The 21,952-nt window shown below is 38.3% G+C and overlaps 1 protein-coding gene across 1 annotated transcript in view; it reads left to right on the top strand.

The window, feature by feature from the left end:
* Window positions 1-21,625, top strand: part of USHBP1 (USH1 protein network component harmonin binding protein 1) — a 206,876-nt gene extending 185,251 nt beyond the window's left edge. The window contains exons 12-14 of the mRNA XM_053702880.1: window positions 2,980-3,077; window positions 5,929-6,051; window positions 20,223-21,625. Coding sequence (XP_053558855.1) covers window positions 2,980-3,077; window positions 5,929-6,051; window positions 20,223-20,406 — 405 coding nt within the window. The 3' untranslated portion in view covers window positions 20,407-21,625. The remainder of the gene's footprint in view (window positions 1-2,979; window positions 3,078-5,928; window positions 6,052-20,222) is intronic.
* The last annotated feature ends 327 nt before the right edge of the window (window positions 21,626-21,952 follow it).

The following is a 21,952-nucleotide window of genomic DNA, read 5'->3' as shown; positions in this document are numbered from 1 at the left end:
CTTGTGGAAATGTTTTAGGGTGATATGGTTTGTTTGAGATTGATAGAAAGAAACCGGTATGTTTCGCTGTTCCGTGGTTTTATGTAAGGGTAGAATGTTGGATTAAAAAATATGCGCCTAGATTACGAGTTGTGCGTTAGGGTAAAAAAGCAGCGTTAAGAGGTCCTGACGCTGCTTTTTTACTACCGCTGCTATTACGAGTCTTGAAGGTTTAGGGTCACCGCACACTTCTTTGGCCTTACCGCAAAACGACTTACGTAAACTTCGTAAAGTCTTTTTTCTATGGGACTTCCATAGCGCCGGTACTACGAGTCTGTCCTGGGAGGTCAAAAAGTGAGCAGTACACCCTACCCTGTCAAGAGTCCTAATGCATTTAAGTCAGTAGTTAAGAGTTTTATGGTACAACGCCGTAACATAAAACTCATAACTAAAGTGTTAAAAAGTACACTAACACCCGTAAACTGCCTATTAACCCCTAAACCGAGGCCCTCCCACATCGCAAACACTATAATAAAAATTTTAACCCCTAATCGGCCGCTCCGGACACCGCCGCCACCTACATTATATGTATTAACCCCTAATCTGCTGCCCCCAACATCGCCGACACCTACATACTATTTATTAACCCCTAATCTGCCGCCCCTAATGTCGCCGCAACCTACCTACATTTATTAACCCCTAATCTGCCGCCCCAATGTCGCCGCCACTATATTAAAACTATTAACCCCTAAACTAAGTATAACCCTAACACCCCCTAACTTAAATATAATTACAATAAATCTAAATAAAATTACTATCATTAACTAAATTATTCCTATTTAAAACTAAATACTTACCTATAAAATAAACTCTAAGCTAGCTACAATATAACTAATAGTTACATTGTAGCTAGCTTAGGGTTTATTTTTATTTTACAGGCAAGTTTGTATTTATTTTAACTAGGTAGAATAGTTATTAAATAGTTATTAACTATGTAATAACTACCTAGCTAAAATAAATACAAATTTATCTGTAAAATAAAACCTAACCTAAGTTACAATAACACCTAACACTACACTATAATTAAATAAATTAACTAAATTAAATAATTACCTAAATTAAATTAAATAAGCTAAAGTATAAAACAAACACTAAATTACAGAAAATAATTAACAAATTACAGATATTTAAACTAATTACACCTAATCTAATAGCCCTATTAAAATAAAAAAGCCCCCCCAAAATAAAATAAAACCCCTAGCCTAAACTAAACTACTAATAGCCCTTAAAAGGGCCTTTTGCGGGGCATTGCCCCAAAGTAATCACCTCTTTTACCTGTAAAAAAAATACAAACAACCCCCCCCAACAGTAAAACCCACCACCCACACAACCAACCCCCCAAATAAAATACTATCTAAAAAAACCTAAGCTCCCCATTGCCCTGAATAGAGCATTTGGATGGGCATTGCCCTTAAAAGGGCAGTTAGCTCTTTTACAGGCCCAAAGTCCCTAACCTAAAAATAAAACCCACCCAATACACCCTTAAAAAACCTAACACTAACCCCCTGAAGATCGACTTACCGGGAGAAGTCTTCAAGTGGGGCCGAAGTCCTCAACGAAGCCGGGAGAAGTCTTCACCCAAGCCGGGCGAAGTGGTCCTCCAGACGGGCAGAAGTCTTCATCCAGACGGCATCTTCTATCTTCATCCATCCGGCGTGGAGCGGGTCCATCTTCAAGACATCCGACGCGGAGCATCCTCTTCATCCGACGACTAAAGCTGAATGAAGGTACCTTTAAGTGACGTCATCCAAGATGATAGAATTCTATCAGCCAATCGGAATTAAGGTAGAAAAAATCCTATTGGCTGATGCAATCAGCCAATAGGATTGAAGTTCAATCCTATTGGCTGATCCAATCAGCCAATAGGGTTGAGCTTGCATTCTACTGGCTGATTGGAACAGCCAATAGAATGCCAATAGGATTGAACTTCATTTTGAACTGATTTTGGGGGGCTTTTTTTATTTTAATAGGGCTATTAGATTAGGTGTAATTAGTTTAAATATCTGTAATTTGTTTATTATTTTCTGTAATTTAGTGTTGTTTTTTTTGTACTTTAGCTAATTTAATTTAATTTAGGTAATTGTATTTAATTTAGTTAATTATAGTGTAGTGTTAGGTGTTATTGTAACTTAGGTTAGGTTTTATTTTACAGGTAAATTTGTATTTATTTTAGCTAGGTAGTTATTAAATAGTTGATAACTATTTAATAACTATTGTACCTAGTTAAAATAAATACAAAGTTGCCTGTAAAATATATATAAATCCTAAGCTAGCTACAATGTAACTATTAGTTATATTGTAGCTAGCTTAGAGTTTATTTTATAGGTAAGTATTTAGTTTTAAATAGGAATAATTTAGTTAATGATAGTAATTTTATTTAGATTTATTGTAATTATATTTAAGTTAGGGGGTGTTAGGGTTAATAACTTTAATATAGTGGCGTCGACATTGGGGGCGGCAGATTAGGGGTTAATAAATGTAGGTAGGTTGCAGCGACATTGTGGACGGCAGATTAGGGGTTAATAAATATAATGTAGGTGTCGGCGATGTTGGGGGCAGCAGATTAGGGGTTCATAAGTATAATATATAATAGCATTGGATAGATGCAAACATATAGAAAAGGCCTGTTTTGAACCTATCACATGATGAGGTTTTTGCTAGATGGTAAAATGTAATGGAAAAGTATGTAAACTGTGTGTAAAACTAAAGCAGAAGCTGTATTTTGTGAAGCAATATTTTTAATGTTTACACCTGAAGATCGACAACTATGAAAATTAGGCCATAATATCAAATATGGTGCATATTTAAATCTCTTGTATTTTATTGTGCATAAAAGTTTCACCAAATCTATTTAAAAAAAACAAACAAACATTTTTTAACCATCTTTCGGCAGGAAATAATGTAGTATTTTTTTTCTTTTCTTTTCTCTTTCTATAAAAGAAGCACTTGCACCACAAAAAGGAGCACTCTGGTAGAGGAGAAGGAGATAGATATGATTTGACTCCTGAACAACAACATCTGCTAGACTCATTAACACGGTAACAATGGATTTTCCTTTGTACTTATTAAGTGCTCTGCAGATTGTAAAACTTAAAGGGACAGTCTACTTGATTTTTTTTATTGTTAAAAATATAGATAACGTCTTTACTGCTTATTCCCCAGCTTTGCATAACCAACATTGTTAAGTTTGTCTGTTTCTATGCCCCTTCAGACTGCCGCTTATCTCAGTGCTTTTTATTAGCTTTTTAAATCTTGCACAACTGCTAGGCAATGCTAGATCATGTGTACCATATAGATAACATTGTGGTCACTCCCATGGAGAATGTTAATGGTTATACAAGAACCAGCACTGATTGGCTTAAATTAAAGATTGTAAAAAGCAAAGGGGCATTCTCCAAGGATTTAGATATAAGTTAGTCATAGAGGTAAAACATATATAATTATAATCGTGTTGGTTATGCAAAACTGGGGAATGGGTAATAAAGGGATTATCTATCTTTTTAAACAATAACAATTTTCAAGTAGACTGTCCCTTTAATCCCTACACAATCCTTTTGTCTTTTTACTTATGATTTAGGTAGCTGAACTCTGTTGTAAACTAAGTTGTATTTTCTTATTAAATTCGCAACAGACAAAGTGAGGTTTGTATGCCCCTCTATATATCAGTAGCTGGGCCTCATTCTGAAAACTGTGTACAGGTGTGCATTCTACATACCCAGAGGCATATATACAGTGTGTATATATATATATATATATATATATATATATATATATATATATATATAAACTTTTCAGTTAAGAACTACTAAAATTTTACGTGGTCTTAAAAATAAAGAAATACAAGGAAAGAATCCATGGGGCTGATCTATGAAAGTGCGGACGGACATCGATAAATGCTGCACATCGATAAATGCCGATAGCATACACTGTCTGCATTTATCATTGCACAAGCAGTTCTTTGCTGCCCCCTGCAGATTCGCGACCAATCGGCCACTAGCAGGGGGTGTCAATCAACCCAATCGTATGCGATTGGGCGAGTTAAGGAGCAGCGGTCTTAAGACCGTTGCTTCTTAACTCCTGTTTCCGGTGAGCCTTAAAGCTCGCGTGGAAACAGCTGCATCAAGCTCTATTCGGAGCTTCATGAATCGGCCCCTCGGAGCTTCATGAATTTGGGTTTAGTGTCCCTTTAAATAACAATTGGGTCGATCACAAAAAAGTTAAAAAAATTTCTAAAAATTCACCATTATAAGAGGATTTTGTAGCTAAATTGTTTCTTAAATGGATATTAAACAATATGAGATTTTAATATACAATATTTAATTATGTGTAGTTAAAACACTTTGCAATATACTTTCATTATTTATTTTATCCCCTATATCTGTATAAAGTAATAGGCGCCACCATGTTTGAGCTTATGTTTTTCCCCTTATCTATTTTTCCTGCTGATGACATGGACAGATAAAGAAAACAGCCAATAAAAGAGATTATCCAAATGAGGCTGTGAGCATTATCTTAAAAAGGTTTGCACAGAAATAAACAGAAAACTAGTTCAAACATGGTGGCGCCCATCACTTTTTAGAAACTAAAGTGCTTAATAGAAACTAACGGCTAGATTTAGAGTTCTGTGGCCAAAGGGGTGCGTTAGCTACGCATGCTTTTTTCCCCCCGCACCTTTTAAATACCGCTGGTATTTAGAGTTCACAGAAGTGCTGCGTTAGGCTCCAAAAAGGGAGCTTATAGCATATTTACCGCTACTGCAACTCTAAATACCAGCGGTGCTTATGGACACGGCCAGCTTCAAAAACGTGCCCGTGCACGATTACCCCATAGGAAAGAATGGGGCCGTTTGAGCTGAAAAAAAACCTAACACCTGCAAAAAAGCAGCGTTCAGCTCCTAACGCAGCCCCATTGTTTCCTATGGGGAAACACTTCCTAAGTCCGCACCTAACACCCTAACATGTACCCCGAGTCTAAACACCCCTAACCTTACACTTATTGACCCCTAATCTGCCGCCCCCGCTATCGCTGACCCCTGCATTTTATTATTAACCCCTAATCTGCTGCTCCGTACAACGCCGCAACCTACGTTATCCCTATGTACCCCTAATCTGCTGGCCCTAACACCGCCGACCCCATATTATATTTATTAACCCCTAATCTGCCGCCCCCAACGTCGCCGCCACCTACCTACAATTATTAACCCCTAATCTGCCGACCGGACCTCACCGCTACTATAATAAAGTTATTAACCCCTAATCCGAAACACTCCCGCCTCAATAACCCTATAATAAATAGTATTAACCCCTAATCTTCCCTCCCTAACATCACCGACACCTAACTTCAAGTATTAACCCCTAATCTGCCGACCGGACCTCACCGCTACTCTAATAAATTTATTAGCCCCTAAAGCCAAGTCTAACCCTAACACTAACACCCCCCTAAGTTAAATATAGTTTTTATCTAACGAAATAAATTAACTCTTATTAAATAAATTATTCCTATTTAAAGCTAAATACTTACCTGTAAAATAAATCCTAATATAGCTACAATATAAATTATAATTATATTGTAGCTATTTTAGGATTAATATTTATTTTACAGGTAACTTTGTATTTATTTTAACCAGGTACAGATGGTAGCTGTAAAGGAGATAAGGATGTCTGTGACATGTACATTTATCGTTAGAGTTAAACTTACACTTTAGAATGAAATATGGGATAATATGGGTCAACGTTTCTACTCAAAATAAAGAGCAAGTAATTCCAATGATTTACAACCTTACCTGTACAAATAGCAAAAGCTAGCATTTACTGTACAGAATCTTATTTTGCTCTTCAATATGTTTCCATGCTCTTACTTGATATTTTTTAAAATTAAATCAAATTGCAGGAACAATGAGATGAGAATTCGAGTGGAAAGTCTCACGTCAGAATTGGACAAACTGTCTTGCAGGGTCCGTGCTCAAAGGATTCAATGTGCACAGATTATCAAAGATTTCTTCAAAGCACACAGGTATATAAGTGATAGTTGAGATAGGAGTGAGCGCTATACGTCCTGTTGTCTGTGGATTTGGAGGAAATGAGAGGTGCATCTTCCAATGTCTTTGTGTTAGAAGCTATTGAGAGGTACATATTCTGTGTATTAGGAGGAAGGATAATGTCTATGTATTAAGAGGAAGTGAAAGGTACATCTTTGATTGTGTATTAGAAGAAAGTGAGAGGTACATTTTCCAAATGTATGTGTAATAGAGGGAAGTGAGATGTATGTGTCTGTGTATTAGAGGGAAATGAGATGTATGTCTCTGTGTATTAGAGGGAAGTGAGATGTATGTGTATTAGAGGCAAGTGAGTTGTATGTGTCTGTGTATTAGGAGAAAGTGAGTGGTGCATTGTCCAATGTATGAGTATTACAGGCAAGTGAGATGTATGTGTCTGTGTATTAGAGGGAAGTGATATGTATGTGTCTGTGTATTAGAGGGAAGTGAGATGTATGTCTCTGTGTCTTAGAGGGAAGTGATATGTATGTGTCTGTGTATTACAGGGAAGTGAGATATATGTCTCTGAGTATTAGAAGGAAGTGATATGTATGTGTCTGTGTATTACAGGGAAGTGAGATATATGTCTCTGTGTATTAGAGGGAAGTGAGATGTATGTGTCTGTGTATTAGAGGGAAGTGAGATGTATGTGTCTGTGTATTACAGGGAAGTAAGATGTATGTGTCTGTGTATTACAGGGAAGTGAGATATATGTCTCTGTGTATTAGAGGGAAGTGATATGTATGTCTCTGTGTATTAGAGGGAAGTGAGATGTATTTGTCTGTGTATTACAGGGAAGTAAGATGTATGTGTCTGTGTATTACAGGGAAGTGAGATGTATGTGTCTGTGTATTACAGGGAAGTGAGATGTATGTGTCTGTGTATTACAGGGAAGTGAGATATATGCCTCTGTGTATTAGAGGGAAGTGAGATGTATGTGTCTGTGTATTACAGGGAATTAAGATGTATGTGTCTGTGTATTACAGGGAAGTGAGATATATGTCTCTGTGTATTAGAGGGAAGTGAGATGCATGTGTCTGTGTATTACAGGGAAGTAAGATGTATGTGTCTGTGTATTACAGGGAAGTGAGATATATGTCTCTGTGTATTAGAGGGAAGTGAGATGTATGTGTCTGTGTATTACAGGGAAGTAAGATGTATGTGTCTGTGTATTAGAGGGAAGTGAGATGTATGTGCCTGTGTATTAGAGGGAAGTGAGATGTATGTGTCTGTGTATTAGAGGGAAGTGAGATGTATGTGTCTGTGTATTAGAGGGAAGTGAGATGTATGTGTCAGTGTATTAGAAGAAAGTGAGAGGTGCATTGTCCAATGTATGTTTATTAGAAGTAAGTGAGAGATCCAGGTTCTGATATCTGTGTATTAGAAAGAGATGAGGAGTATATAATGATGTGTGTCTATTATTAGGATATTTTGCAATCCATTGACAAAACATTAGAAAAAGGAGTTTATCTTGTGTTGTTCTAGTTTCTTTGCCCTACGTTATCTTTACTAATGCTTTGTATTGAACAGTTAACATCAGTATTCCAGTCTATCAGAAAATACTTTTTAAACAGATGTTCACAGCCTTGACACTTTGAAACTCCAGTTTAGCCCATTTAACACATATACTGTACATAAAATCACATTGATATATATTTTTTTCATACATTTTTTTTATTATTATTTTCCAAAAACAAAAAACAAATAAAAGACAAACAAAATATATCCAAGTTACATCATCTCCTCAGGTGAGCATACCCACAAGGCATTCAACCAAGAATATTTTACCAAATTTAGGGTACATAAAGAAGAAAACATCAAATATGGGATTTTCGTCCTACTGTGATGTGTATTGGAATGTCTCTTATAAAGGGGATAAACGTTTACATCATCTCTCGGCTGGTGTCCATATGATAGCCTAAATCAGCGGTTCCCAACCTTTTTTCTCTCCTGTACCTCTTGATTAGGCTTTTCATTTATGAGTACCCCCTCTCTTCATTACCCCCACCCATCCCTCAAAATAAAGGAAGCACTTTTTTATAGGGGAGGTAAGCTATTCTTGAATTGCATACGACTGTACATGTATCAACAGGATTGAAGCTCATATCTTATTCTCAGGAGTCCTGCTGTGTGGCAGGTGCCCCTGGCAGCTGCCTGGTTGCTCCTAAACAAGGCCCTGGGGGGGAGTAATGATTTTAATAATAAATATTTAAATTTGTGAGATCAGATCGATATTAACCACCCAGCCACTATGAACGTTTTTAGTTGGAAGTCTGAATCAATCTGAATCAAGCAAGCACTAGAAGCAGTACTTTACTTACCAGCACTGACTATAACTTATTTGGGGATGCAGACCTGCCTCGTCTGTGTGACTTGCAATCTCAACGGCTCTATCACACGTGTCCACGTAGCTATGCTGCTGCAGTGCCGCTTTTATTTGAGCACTTGCAGTCAAAATTGTGTGCATGGGACAGAGGTGGGTGGAGCAGGAGGCTAAGCTGTCTGGTGACACAGGGTGATCATTAATATGTGGACTGGAGTCATCCACACCCGGTCCACATATTTCAGGTGCAGGGGCTCCCATCTGCCTATATGCCAGGCCAGGACTTCATTTGTCACTTTCCGGCTAAATGCTCCTTCCTTCCACAGTTCCACGATGCTTATTAGTTGATGACCCATTGAGAATGCCCCCCCGACCCTCCCCCCGCATCTTCCGCCATTACCAACAATATTTTTGTGTACCCCCAACCGGCCTGCCAAGTACCCCCAGGGGTACACGTACCCCAGGTTGGGAACCGCTGGCCTAAATGGTGGTTAAGGTCCAACCCCCTCTGCATTGAGATGTGCGTTTAACTTGGACAGAAAAAATAATGGGAAAGGGGGTAAAAGGATATGGGTAGGGAGAAATAAAGGGGATGATAAGCATAGCACAAAACATCCCAAGCTGTGTAAACAATCTACACCAGGTTCAAGATGTATATAAATCTCAATTTCCAGCAAAGCATCTGTGCCTATATCACAATCCACCCTCCCGCCCCCAGCTTTAATTTCCTGAACATTAGTTATCCCACACCAATTCTATCTTATAAAGCACAATGATATTGCTCCCACAAAAACATCATATCTTGGTAGAGGCTCATTTGCCCAACTTTAACATAGTGAAGTCTCTCCAAGACTAAGGTGTTCTGAGCTAGCGTAATCCAATTGGAGAGGGAAGGTACCCGAAGTTGTTTCCAATAAGCGGTGATCAAATGTTTAGCGGTGTTTATTAAGACCTGGTATACATTTTTCCTGATTTTACATGGGATATCCGATATTGCATTAAACAATATCCTCTCAGGAGATAGGTCCAATTGTACACCGATGACTTTACACGCTTGTTCATGTATTTGAGTCCAAAAGGGACGTAAAACCTCACAGCTCCACCAGATATGGTACATAGTGCCCCTTTGCCCGCATCCCCTCCAACATCTGTCACTAGCACTTACAAACATGTGTTTTAATTTGCTAGGGGTTAGATACCACCTAGTGATAAGCTTTGTATTAGTTTCTAATACCGTGGCAGAGTGTTCAGATTTGGCTGTCGCCTTGAACCACCCCGACCATTGCTTATGTGATATGGTTCTATTCATGTCTTTTTCCCATTGAAGTGTATAATTAGGTTTATTTGGGTATTGGTATTGCAGAAGGTCCCTATACGTTAAGGATATTACTTTTTTAGGAGGGATTTCTGATAGGCAGCATGTTTCAAATACAGTGGGGCGTCTTAACATATAATTTTTTGATTTGTGTGTAAGAAGAAAATGTCAGACCTGGTGGTAATCTAACCATGATTTGAATTGGTATATGCCCCTTTCTATCAACACCGATCTCTGAGCCAAATGTCCATCATCTAATAATGAGTGTATCGGTATATGTTTCAGTATTGATATCACTTCCCCAGCAGCAAACTTCTCTCCACTTTTCCCCGCTGGGAACTCTTTATTAGGGTTAAGTATTGTTAATGGTGAGTAAGATGTTGAAATAATGTGTCGTTTATTACGAATCATTATCCAATCTGACCATGTTTCCCTAATGATCGGGTATTTTGAGATTGTTTCCAGAATAGGTTTTTGTGGAGCCCAGCATATGCCTCCTATCTGGGGGGCTCCTAATAGTTGTGATTCTAGGTGTACATTCCTTTTATAAGAGTCATCGCCCTGCCTACACCAATCTATTATTCTGTTCAAGGATATTGCCAGTTTGTATAAATGAAGGTTAGGAACTCCCAACCCTCCTTCCTCCCTCTTTATATATAGTGTGGATTTTCCTAGTCTTGGGGGCCGGCGATGCCAAATGTATGTGTCTATTATTGCTTGTAATTTGCGGAGATCTACACTGGCTCCTGGGATTGGGAGGGCTTGCATAACATACAAGGCTTTTGGTAACAGCGTCATTTTAGCCGCAGCAATCCTCCCCAGCCAAGAAATATTTTTAGGGAGCCAGGAGGAGGACAGGTATGTGAACTCCTCTAGTAGGGTTCCAAAGTTTAACTTACGTAGGTCTTCCGTCTTAGCCGTCAGAAATATTCCCAAGTACTTCAGGGCTTTTATTTGGACCTTGAAAGGGTATTGTTGCTTGCTACTCGTGAGGTCACTATTTGGTAGGTTAATTGGGTATAACGCTGATTTACTAGTGTTTACCAAAAAGTTGGATACAGCACCATATAATTCCAGCTCATGTTGAACGTGCGGGAGGATATCGTCGGCAAATATAGCCAATTTGTATATTTGGTCTTGTATTGTAATTCCCTGTATATTAGGGTTGTTACGGATTTTTATCACTAGGGGTTCAAGAGAGAGTACAAATAAAATGGGGGATAGAGGGCATCCCTGTCTTGTCCCGTTGTGAATTTCAAAGCTATCAGAGAGAGCTCCATTTACCCTGACCTGGGCCGACAGGTTAGAATATAGTGCCATAATTTGTTGTATAGATTTTATGGGGAATCCGAATCTTTGAAGGGTGGATTGCAAAAAGGTCCAATCTAGCTGATCAAATGCTTTTTCAGCGTCTGTTGATAGGTATATGGAGGTTATAACAAGAAAAACACAAGAGCATCCGAGAATCACCGTATCTTTCTTTATTAATATAAAAGTAAAGCCATAAAAATACACACTTACAAGATAAGTGCAAATGATATGCACGTAATAATTAAAGCTGTTCTCCACTTCCAGCTAATGCCGTAGTATCCAGTCTTTACAACAAGAGCTATATGTCCGCTCTCCGGTCTTTATCTCACCAGTTCAGTGGCTCAGCTTGTCTGGTATTATTAATATAATTTCACCGGTAATGTTTAAATGTCCTCCTTAAGGCTGGTTAACTCTCCTCCCGAACGCGTTTCATTCACTCTCGGGTGAACTTTCTCAACGGGCTTTGTATGTTAGTCAGCTGTTAGTCTGTGCTTTAAATTTACCGGGTTTACCTCTCATTGGTTAGTGTCATATTACTCATGATTTCCTGATATCTGAGCCTGTTGCGGTAAAGCCGATATTTCATTCATACAAATTCTCTATGGATGTTAAATTGTAACATATTTTAAAACATTTATATTGTTAAAAATAACTCATTTATAAGATACAATTGATAAGAAACACATATTGATATACACCTAAAAAATATTATCTACAAAAAACTCTTTCCCCATATATGGAGGTTATGTTTAAATGCTTTATATATTCCATTAAATTTAGTACCTTGCCAATATTATCTTTGGCCTCTCTCTGGGGAACAAAGCCAACCTGATCGGTGTGAACCAGACTTGGTAGAAACATATTTATTCTGTTTGCTAATACTTTAGCATATAATTTAAGATCGACATTTTATAAAGAGATAGGCCTAAAATTTGCTGGGGTCTCTGTTTTTTTACCCGGTTTGGGAAGCACTGTTATGTGTGCCTGCATCATGATGTCTAGGAAGACGCTAGAGTCAGAGAGATAATTAAACAGAGTAAGCAGATGCGGCACCAGTTGGGCATGAAAGGTTTTATAGTAACATGACAAAAAGCCATCAGGGCCTGGGGCTTTATCAGGCTTCATTTCTTTTATAGCCTCTAGTATTTCTTTGCCTGTGATTGGGGATTCCATAAGTCTAATCTCCTTGGCTTCTAGTTTAGGAAGGGTTATGCTATCTAGGTATTTATTGCATGCTATTTTATGTACGTCTGAGGATCTTCTAGGGAACAAGTTATATAATGTGTGATAAAAGGATTGGAAGTGTTTACCTATATTTAAAGTATCCTCTATTGTAGCCCCTCGGTCTGAAATAAGGGAATGGACATATGATCTTAATTGTCGTTTTTTCAATGCTCTAGCCAACATTTTGCCCGTCTTATTCCCTTCTCCCTAGTATTTTTTATTTAAGAATAATTGGTTTCTTTGTGATGCTATCTGGAGATTTTTATTTAAATTGTTTCTTTTTTCTGTTAAGGTATTGATTAGGTTTTGGTCAGAGGGATTCAGTTTCAGCTGATAGTCTGCTTCAGAAACTTCCTGAGCTAACTTAGGCCTAGATTTAGAGTTCGGCGGTAGCCGTGAAAACCAGCGTTAGAGGCTCCTAACGCTGGTTTTAGGCTACCGCCGGTATTTGGAGTCAGTCAGGAAAGGGTCTAACGCTCACTTTTCAGCCGCGACTTTTCCATACCGCAGATCCCCTTACGTCAATTGCGTATCCTATATTTTCAATGGGATCTTTCTAACGCCGGTATTTAGAGTCGTTTCTGAAGTGAGCGTTAGAATTCTAACGACAAAACTCCAGCCGCAGGAAAAAAGCAGGAGTTAAGAGCTTTCTGGGCTAACGCCGGTTTCTAAAGCTCTTAACTACTGTACTCTAAAGTACACTAACACCCATAAACTACCTATGTACCCCTAAACCGAGGTCCCCCCACATCGCCGCAACTCGATTAAATTTTTTTAACCCCTAATCTGCCGACCGCAAAGCGCCGCCACCTACGTTATCCTTATGTACCCCTAATCTGCTGCCCCTAACACCGCCGACCCCTATATTATATTTATTAACCCCTAATCTGCTCCCCTCAACGTCGCCGACAACTGCCTACACTTATTAACCCCTAATCTGCCGACCGGACCTCACCGCTACTATAATAAAGTTATTAACCCCTAATCTGCCTCACTAACCCTATCATAAATAGTATTAACCCCTAATCTGCCCTCCCTAACATCACCGACACCTAACTTCAATTATTAACCCCTAATCTGACGACCGAATCTCGCCGCTATTCTAATAAATGTATTAACCCCTTAAGCTAAGTCTAACCCTAACACTAACACCCCCCTAACTTAAATATAATTTAAATCTAACGAAATTAATTAACTCTTATTAAATAAATTATTCCTATTTAAAGCTAAATACTTACCTGTAAAATACATCCTAATATAGCTACAATATAAATTATAATTATATTATAGCTATTTTAGGATTAATATTTATTTTACAGGTAACTTTGTAATTATTTTAACCAAGTACAATAGCTATTAAATAGTTAAGAACTATTTAATAGTTACCTAGTTAAAATAATAACAAAATTACCTGTAAAATAAATCCTAACCTAAGTTATAATTAAACCTAACACTACCCTATCAATAAATTAATTAAATAAACTACCTACAATTACCTACAATTAACCTAACACTACACTATCAATAAATAAATTAAATACAATTGCTACAAATAACTACAATTACATAAACTAACTAAAGTACAAAAAATAAAAAAGAACTAAGTTACAAAAAATAAAAAAATATTTACAAACATAAGAAAAATATTACAACAATTTTAAACTAATTACACCTACTCTAAGCCCCCTAATAAAATAACAAAGACCCCCAAAATAAAAAAATGCCCTACCCTATTCTAAATTAATAGAGTTAAAAGCTCTTTTACCTTACCAGCCCTGAACAGGGCCCTTTGCGGGGCATGCCCCAAGAAAATCAGCTCTTTTGCCTGTAAAAAAAAACATACAATACCCCCCCCCCAACATTACAACCCACCACCCACATACCCCTAATCTAACCCAAACCCCCCTTAAATAAACCTAACACTAAGCCCATGAAGATCTTCCTACCTTGTCTTCACCATACCAGGTTCACCGATCCGTCCTGGCATCCGGTGCTGAAGAGGTCCAGAAGAGGCTCCAAAGTCTTCCTCCTATCCGGCAAGAAGAGGACATCCGGACCGGCAAACATCTTCTCCAAGCGGCATCTTCGATCTTCTTCCATCCGGTGCGGAGCGGGTCCATCTTGAAGCAGCCGACGCGGATCCATCCTCTTCTTCCGGCGTCTCCCGACGAATGACGGTTCCTTTAAGGGACGTCATCCAAGATGGCGTCCCTCGAATTCCGATTGGCTGATAGGATTCTATCAGCCAATCGGAATTAAGGTAGGAATATTCTGATTGGCTGATGGAATCAGCCAATCAGAATCAAGTTCAATCCTATTGGCTGATCCAATCAGCCAATCAGATTGAGCTCGCATTCTATTGGCTGATCGGAACTTAGGATTTATTTTACAGGTCATTTTGTTATTATTTTAACTAGGTAACTATTAAATAGTTCTTAACTATTTAATAGCTATTGTACCTGGTTAAAATAATTACAAAGTTACCTGTAAAATAAATATTAATCCTAAAATAGCTATAATATAATTATAATTTATATTGTAGCTATATTAGGATGTATTTTACAGGTAAGTATTTAGCTTTAAATAGGAATAATTTATTTAATAAGAGTTAATTAATTTCGTTAGATTTAAATTATATTTAAGTTAGGGGGGTGTTAGTGTTAGGGTTAGACTTAGCTTTAGGGGTTAATCCATTTATTATAGTAGCGATGAGCTCCGGTCGTCAGATTAGGGGTTAATAATTGAAGTTAGGTGTCGGCGATGTTAGGGAGGGCAGATTAGGGGTTAATACTATTTATGATAGGGTTAGTGAGGCGGATTAGGGGTTAATAACTTTATTATAGTAGCGCTCAGGTCCGCTCGGCAGATTAGGGGTTAATTATTGTAAGTAGCTGGCGGCGACGTTGTGGGGGGCAGGTTAGGGGTTAATAAATATAATACAGGGGTCGGCGGTGTTAGGGGCAGCAGATTAGGGGTACATAGGGATATTGTAAGTTGCGGCGGTTTACGGAACGGAAGATTAGGGGTTAATAATATAATGCAGGGGTCAGCGATAGCGGGGGCGGCAGATTAGGGGTTAATAAGTGTAAGGTTAGGGGTGTTTAGACTCGGGGTACATGTTAGAGTGTTAGGTGCAGACGTAGGAAGTGTTTCCCCATAGGAAACAATGGGGCTGCGTTAGGAGCTGAACGCTGCTTTTTTGCAGGTGTTAGGTTTTTTTTCAGCTCAAACAGCCCCATTGTTTCCTATGGGAGAATCGTGCACGAGCACGTTTTTGAGGCTGGCCGCGTCCGTAAGCAACTCTGGTATCGAGAGTTGCATTTGCGGTAAAAATGCTCTACGCTCCTTTTTTGGAGCCTAACGCAGCATTTTTTTGAACTCTCGATACCAGAGTTAAATTTATTGTGCGGCCAGAAAAAAGCCTGCGTAGCGTTAACAGCCCATCTACCGCCAAACTCCAAATCTAGGCCTTAGTATATTCTTTTAACGATTTTTTATGGTTTTGGGCTTTTAATTTAATAAATTCCCTAACATATTAAAGCCTTATGAGCCTCCCAAATTATAGTGGGCTTGGATTCCGGTATGTTGTTTATGGTCAGGTACATGTCTAATTGTTCGGTTACTTTTTCTAAGATCAATGGATCAGACAACATGGAATTGTCTAGTCTCTAAGAAAAGGGCTTGATTGGGATAGAAGGCCAATTGATAATACATTCTACTAAATAGTGATTTGACCACGATGTATGTTTAATATTTATCTGTCTAACGAGTGATAATGCGATATGGTCAATCATTATGTAATCAATTCTAGAATGACTTTTTTGTGGATTAGAGAAGAAGGTGTAATCCTTTGTGTGGGGATGAGTGTATCTCCATGCATCATGGAGTGTCATGGATTTAATATCCTTCCATATAGAAAGGAGAGATCTTTGATGGGTCTTAATTGATGGGTTAGAACTATCCCACTCTGGATTCAAGGGGATGTTTAGATCTCCCGCTAACATAAGGGGGCCTTTATGTAGATCAATAACTTTGAGGGTGATAGAAGAGAAAAAGCGATCCTGGCCTATGTTGGGAGCATACAAGTTAATTATAGTAACAGGTTTGCCGAACAAAATACCAGTTACACCTAAAAATCTCCCCTCTTTATCCTTGTCTATTTGTTGGAGCTTAAATGATATAGACTTATGGATCAAGATACTGACCCCATTTGTTTTTTTATTTATATTTGTAGTGTGATAGTGTTGCGGATAATGGGCAGAAAAATATTTGGGGAGTCTGTTCGCTTTGAAATGTGTCTCCTGTAGTAACAATATTTTCCCTCCCCGTTTCCATAGGTCTTGTAAGGCCATAGCCCTTTTGCTAGGACAATTAAACCCTTTGACATTCTGTGTTATAATATGAATGTTTTGCATATTTGTATTTGCCATTTCTTAAATTTTAGAATGGATAAGAGATCTGAATTGTGCTACTACGATAACATCTTTCATAGTGTAGATCTTATTCAAATGAAACCTGAAAAACCTTGGGAGATTAGCTCAAATACAATAGAAAAAATAAAAAAACAAACTATTAACAAAAACTAACAGTAACAGTACACAACGGGTGTACCCTGTATTACAAATAGTAGGGATTCTCACAGTAAGGAGAACATACAAGGGCCTTTTTTTTATTATTAAAGGTGTATCACGCCTATTTGTTAAGTATTAATACACCCATGTAATTACTTTTCCATTGGAACTGGCAACTTGCTATCTAACCTTCTTTCATCCATGAAAGCACAGCACATCAAGCCTTTACAACAACAGTTACAGTAAAACATTAAAATGCTTAGATGAGACATTTCTGGAGGACAACCTGTAAAAGAAGGCATTAACATAGTAAACACATGAAACAAGCATTGCAATTCACTGATTACCCTCTTGGGTCAATTACCGACTCCCAGAGTCCCGGTCACCCTCTCTCAAAGTTCCCCTTAAGGAGGGTCTAGAATGAGCTTTCTTCCATTCCGATCTCTGAGGCAAGGGTGGGACGGGGCACGCCTCTCCAGCTTTATTTTGACGGGTATTCCCTTGCATATCAGGATGAACAATCTCCAGATCCGAGCAACATCCTCTTGCGAGTTGCAGATTAGCCTTCTGCCCTTCCACACAATTTGTAGATTAAATGGGTGCCCCCATCTGTAAGGAATCTTGAGTTGACACAGCTTTGTGGTGAAAGGCGAGCTCTCTCCTCTTTTGCAGAGTTCAGGGGGTCAGATCTTCATATAACTGGATAGAGTCTGAGTGAAATTTTATTGAATACCTCTGCATAGCCCTTCTCATTATTTCCTCCTTCATGTTATAATTGGAGATGTTAACTATAATGTCTCTCTGTGGTTGGTCTCCTAGGGGTTTTGTCCGCAAGGCTCTTTGGAATCTGTCCATAGCTATAGTGGCATCATCTCCTGTTTCCATCAGGTTGGTGAAAAGGTTCTGCAAGTATTGTTCCAGATCTGCTGGGGCAATTGTTTCTGGGACTCCCCTGATCCTAATATTACTGCGGCGGCTCCTATTCTCCAAGTCGTTCACTTTATTTTCCATGTACAGCAGCGTCTCATCTTGCTGGGTGATTTTAGAGCGCAGAAAGGATATATTAGAACAAGTGAGATCGGAGGTTTCTTCGAGTTTTTCCACTCTTTGTCCAACATCTGACAATTCTTTTTTAATTTCTGCAATTTCCTCTCGTATACATTGTTTGACCTGGCTTATCAGAGTGGTGAAATCTTTTTTGGACGGCAGAGAGTCCAAGAGGGCCCTGGGGACAGAGATTGCTGAATCAGGCCTCTCTTCCTCAGAATCGGAAGACCCAGATGAAGCCCTTGAGCAAATGTTGGTAGATTTAGGTATGGTTTCAGTTGGTATCTCCAAGCTTTTAAATAAATTATTGACTGAAGGCGTTGATGTCCCCTGTTTTTTGGCTGATTTATTAGACTTGTTCCCTTTCTTAGGAGACATAATGGCGGCAGAGTCTCTAATATATATTCCCTGGATTTTGTAATGTCTTTATTTTGCACCAGACTTGCAACTTGATATATAAATCTTGGCTATTTGAGTATGCTCAGAAAGTGAGCAGGGCTGCAGAGGGTACAGGCCGGTGTATGATTTTGCCACCCACTTCTTTCATGTGGGTTAAATGTGTTATTAGACCCTGTTCTCATAAAAAAACTAGATATGTGCATGATTGCAAAATTCGTTTTGGTTCGGTTCGGATCGATTCAGAGTTTTTCGAATTTCGTTTATGATCGATTCAAATTTGGAAAACTTCGAAAGAATTCGTTTCGGATTCGTTTCGGATTCATTCGGATTCAAAAAAATTCGGCTGGATTCGGTTTGGAAATTTGGAATTTTGGTATGTGTGCAGTGTATTAGACTAGTATTATGTACTGTATATTTGGTGTAACCCATAGCAGAGTGATATAACCTAATATACTGTACAATACTAGTGTAATCCATGGCCATCCGAATTTACCGAATAAATCCGAACTAATTCGGATTTATTCGGTAAATTCCACAGTATTTTAATTCGGAAATTGGGATCGATCCGAATCTTCGAATTTGCCGAATTTTCCGAATCGATCCGAAAGGAATTGCACATGTCTATAAAAAACAATTTGCAGCCTGCTCAAATTGACCCAGAAAAAGTTCCTATTGCTCTTCACGTGTATTTTATATCCTCTTCTCCTTGCCACTCTGAGTGTATAGCAGCATATAGAGGCAAGCTATTTAAGAATGACTTCTAGTGAGCAAAGAGGGAAAGGAACCTTTATATATAGGCTGTAATATTTATTCAAAGCATGTTGTGCTGTGTGACCGGTTTATGTAGTCACATTTTCCTCAACTCCTACAGCTCCGGATCTTATCACCATACAGTGATCATTGGTCAGCTCTATCTATTTGGGGTCAGTAATCTAAATGTGCTGCATAGCTAATCTAACTTCATGTGAGACACTGGCACTGCTTAAATAGCAGGGGAAGATGGCTGCTCAGTTTTTGTTTTTAGTGTCCTCCGTTAGTATTGTGGATTCCCATGCGTGCATGTTCACTGTATTACCTCTGTTCCATGTCACATAACTATCCGGCCACAGCCCTGCTGATCCTCTATTCAGGCTGTATCGATTCTGCGGGCTTCGATGTGCGTTCACCCACGAGGTGATTAGTTGCCGTAGTCAGTTGCGGCCCAGCCGCATGGTGTCTCCGTGTGGGTATGTGGAGAACTTAATCCACCATCAAAGAGGCTATTGATGGTGCCTAGGAAGCTTGGCCAGTGAAATTCTCCTCTATTAGTGGACATCGGTCTATTATCCGGTGTTTTAGAAGCTGTTATGTCCTAAAGGGAGCACAGAGCTCACAAACGTGCAGCCATCTCACTTGAGCGCTGGCTCTGCCCCCCCCCGATATATATTTTTAACGTGTGTTAATTTACGATTACAAAGTGTTAACCTTTTACAACAACATTTATAAAATTACTTAGCATGATATGAAATATTTAAATGTTATGCATGCCTTATTAAAATTCAAACACACTAGGCCATTGGTATTGAGTTTATCAGCCATTTTGTAAATTTTACTTATGAAAAGGTCTGTGAAAAACCTGTTTGTTATAGAGTTGAAGTGGTTATAACCCTGCCTTATTGTATATACAGTATTATATATTAAACTGGTTTTACTAATCTAGCTCTTTTAGTGGAATAAAATGACTGACAAAAGTTGTAAAAAAAAAAATATATCACCCAACCTTCCATACAGTATTTGTGCATTGAAATACTGATGATCTGATAGCTGAGTGTTTTGATGGCTGGGTATTAGGAGATAAGAGGTTAGAAACCTAATGTATTTGAAAGTGCCCAGATGTCACCTGCCATAGGAAATGTAAATTATTATTGATTATTAAGGTGTATTAGATATGCTTTTATTAAATGTTGGTTGGTTTTGCAGGAAACTCTTCATTACATATCAGAATGCTAAGAAGAAGTACCAGGAGCAGCAGCGCAGACTTGAGTCACAGGGCAGTCTGATGTCACAGCGTCAGCAACAACAGCTACATAACCTCATGCAGACCATCCTGAGACTGCAGGGTCAGTGTGCTGTCAGAGATACAGGGGGAGAAACATCACTGTGAGACGTGGGGATGAGAAGAGATATTGCAAAACTGCCCAGTAGCCCCTCTATAGTGTAAATCAGTATAATAATGTAATTACAGCTTACATCACTGTATTTTCTACACATAGATTTAGCCCTACATATCATCTAGCTTTGATAAAATATATGTTCTATTCCCCATACTCTACAATACAGCTGGTTTGGATTTCCCAGGACACACTACACAATATATGTGGGATATACACATACATACTGCATAGCAGGGTGTCTGCTTGATAGACACACATTGTACAATACAGCATATAATTCCACACTTACCATACAATATACAACCTGTACAAAATGGGTCTGATCTTCCCCACCCTTGCACACTTTACAATGGTTGAGTATCCAATTAAAAAAATATTATTATTAATAGATTATTTTTAATAATTGTATTACATTTTCCCTTAGATTCAAGAGGGTCATGTGACCCATTTATTTTAAGAAGTCTTAATTATGTTTACAGAGAGTGGTGCAGTTTGCTTGACAAATCCATTTTACCATATGACATCTAGAGGCTTATGTTTCTACTCTTGTGAAAGTAAAGTCTATTTTCTTTTACAATGTGTGTTTCATGGATGCATTGGTATTATTTTTAAAGAGGAAGAGTTTCAGCTCCCCATTCTATTAATTATTCCAAATATGTACTTTAATAGTTTATAAGATTGCACTATTCATATTAATCACATGACCCTCTAGGACAGTGGCTAACCTTGGCACCCCAGATGTTTTGGAACTACATTTCCCTTTCAGCCTAGGCACTCTGCAGTCTAGTTGAGCATTATGGGAAATGTAGTTCTGAAATATCAGGAGTGCCAAGGTTAGCCATCACTGCTCTAGAGCATGATTTAATCTCTCATTTGACAGAGGAGATTCTCCATTTTTTTCAAGGGGTCTCTTTGGTAGAGGTACAGTTCTGCAGCCCCTACACATTTATTACACTCAAACTGAAGTCTAACAGGCTAGAAAACTGCTATTTGTGATAACCAAAACCATAAGATGAAAAGAGATTGTCCTCTTTCCAGGGAGTGAGTCACATTTCCCTCTAATTTGCCAACTTCTATGTATGTTTTTGTAAGAATATAAAAAATGTACTTGTTTATATAATTTGGGTATGTATATTTGTCTCCTCCCCTGTTAGAGCAATCTATGTAAATACATAAAACGTTATAATAAAATGTGCTAATCATCTTAAATTTGTATCAGTTGGCCTTTATTCTTAGTGTAAAGGAAGTGCTTCTATCTTGAACCAGTCTTTTTAAAGTGGTCTATTTACTCAGCATATATTTATGTACATATTTATAATTACACTGTGTATTGGAGGTTGTTTTTTTCAAGTTATAAGAACAATGAAGCAATGCACTTTATTACTTTAATATAGTAGGAGGATACCTGGCTTTCACCTAGATTACAAGTTTTGCCATATTTTCAGCGTTACAAGCCGCAACGCAAAACTTGTAACGCTGAAAATATGGCATTTTCAGCGTTAAAACAGCACCGCAGCTATTACAAGTGTTGTCGGT

The sequence above is a fragment of the Bombina bombina genome, chromosome 2, assembly GCF_027579735.1.
Source record: "Bombina bombina isolate aBomBom1 chromosome 2, aBomBom1.pri, whole genome shotgun sequence".
NCBI lineage: Eukaryota > Metazoa > Chordata > Amphibia > Anura > Bombinatoridae > Bombina > Bombina bombina.
Note: the sequence above shows the minus strand (reverse complement) of the source record. Positions and strands in the feature narration are given on the sequence as shown.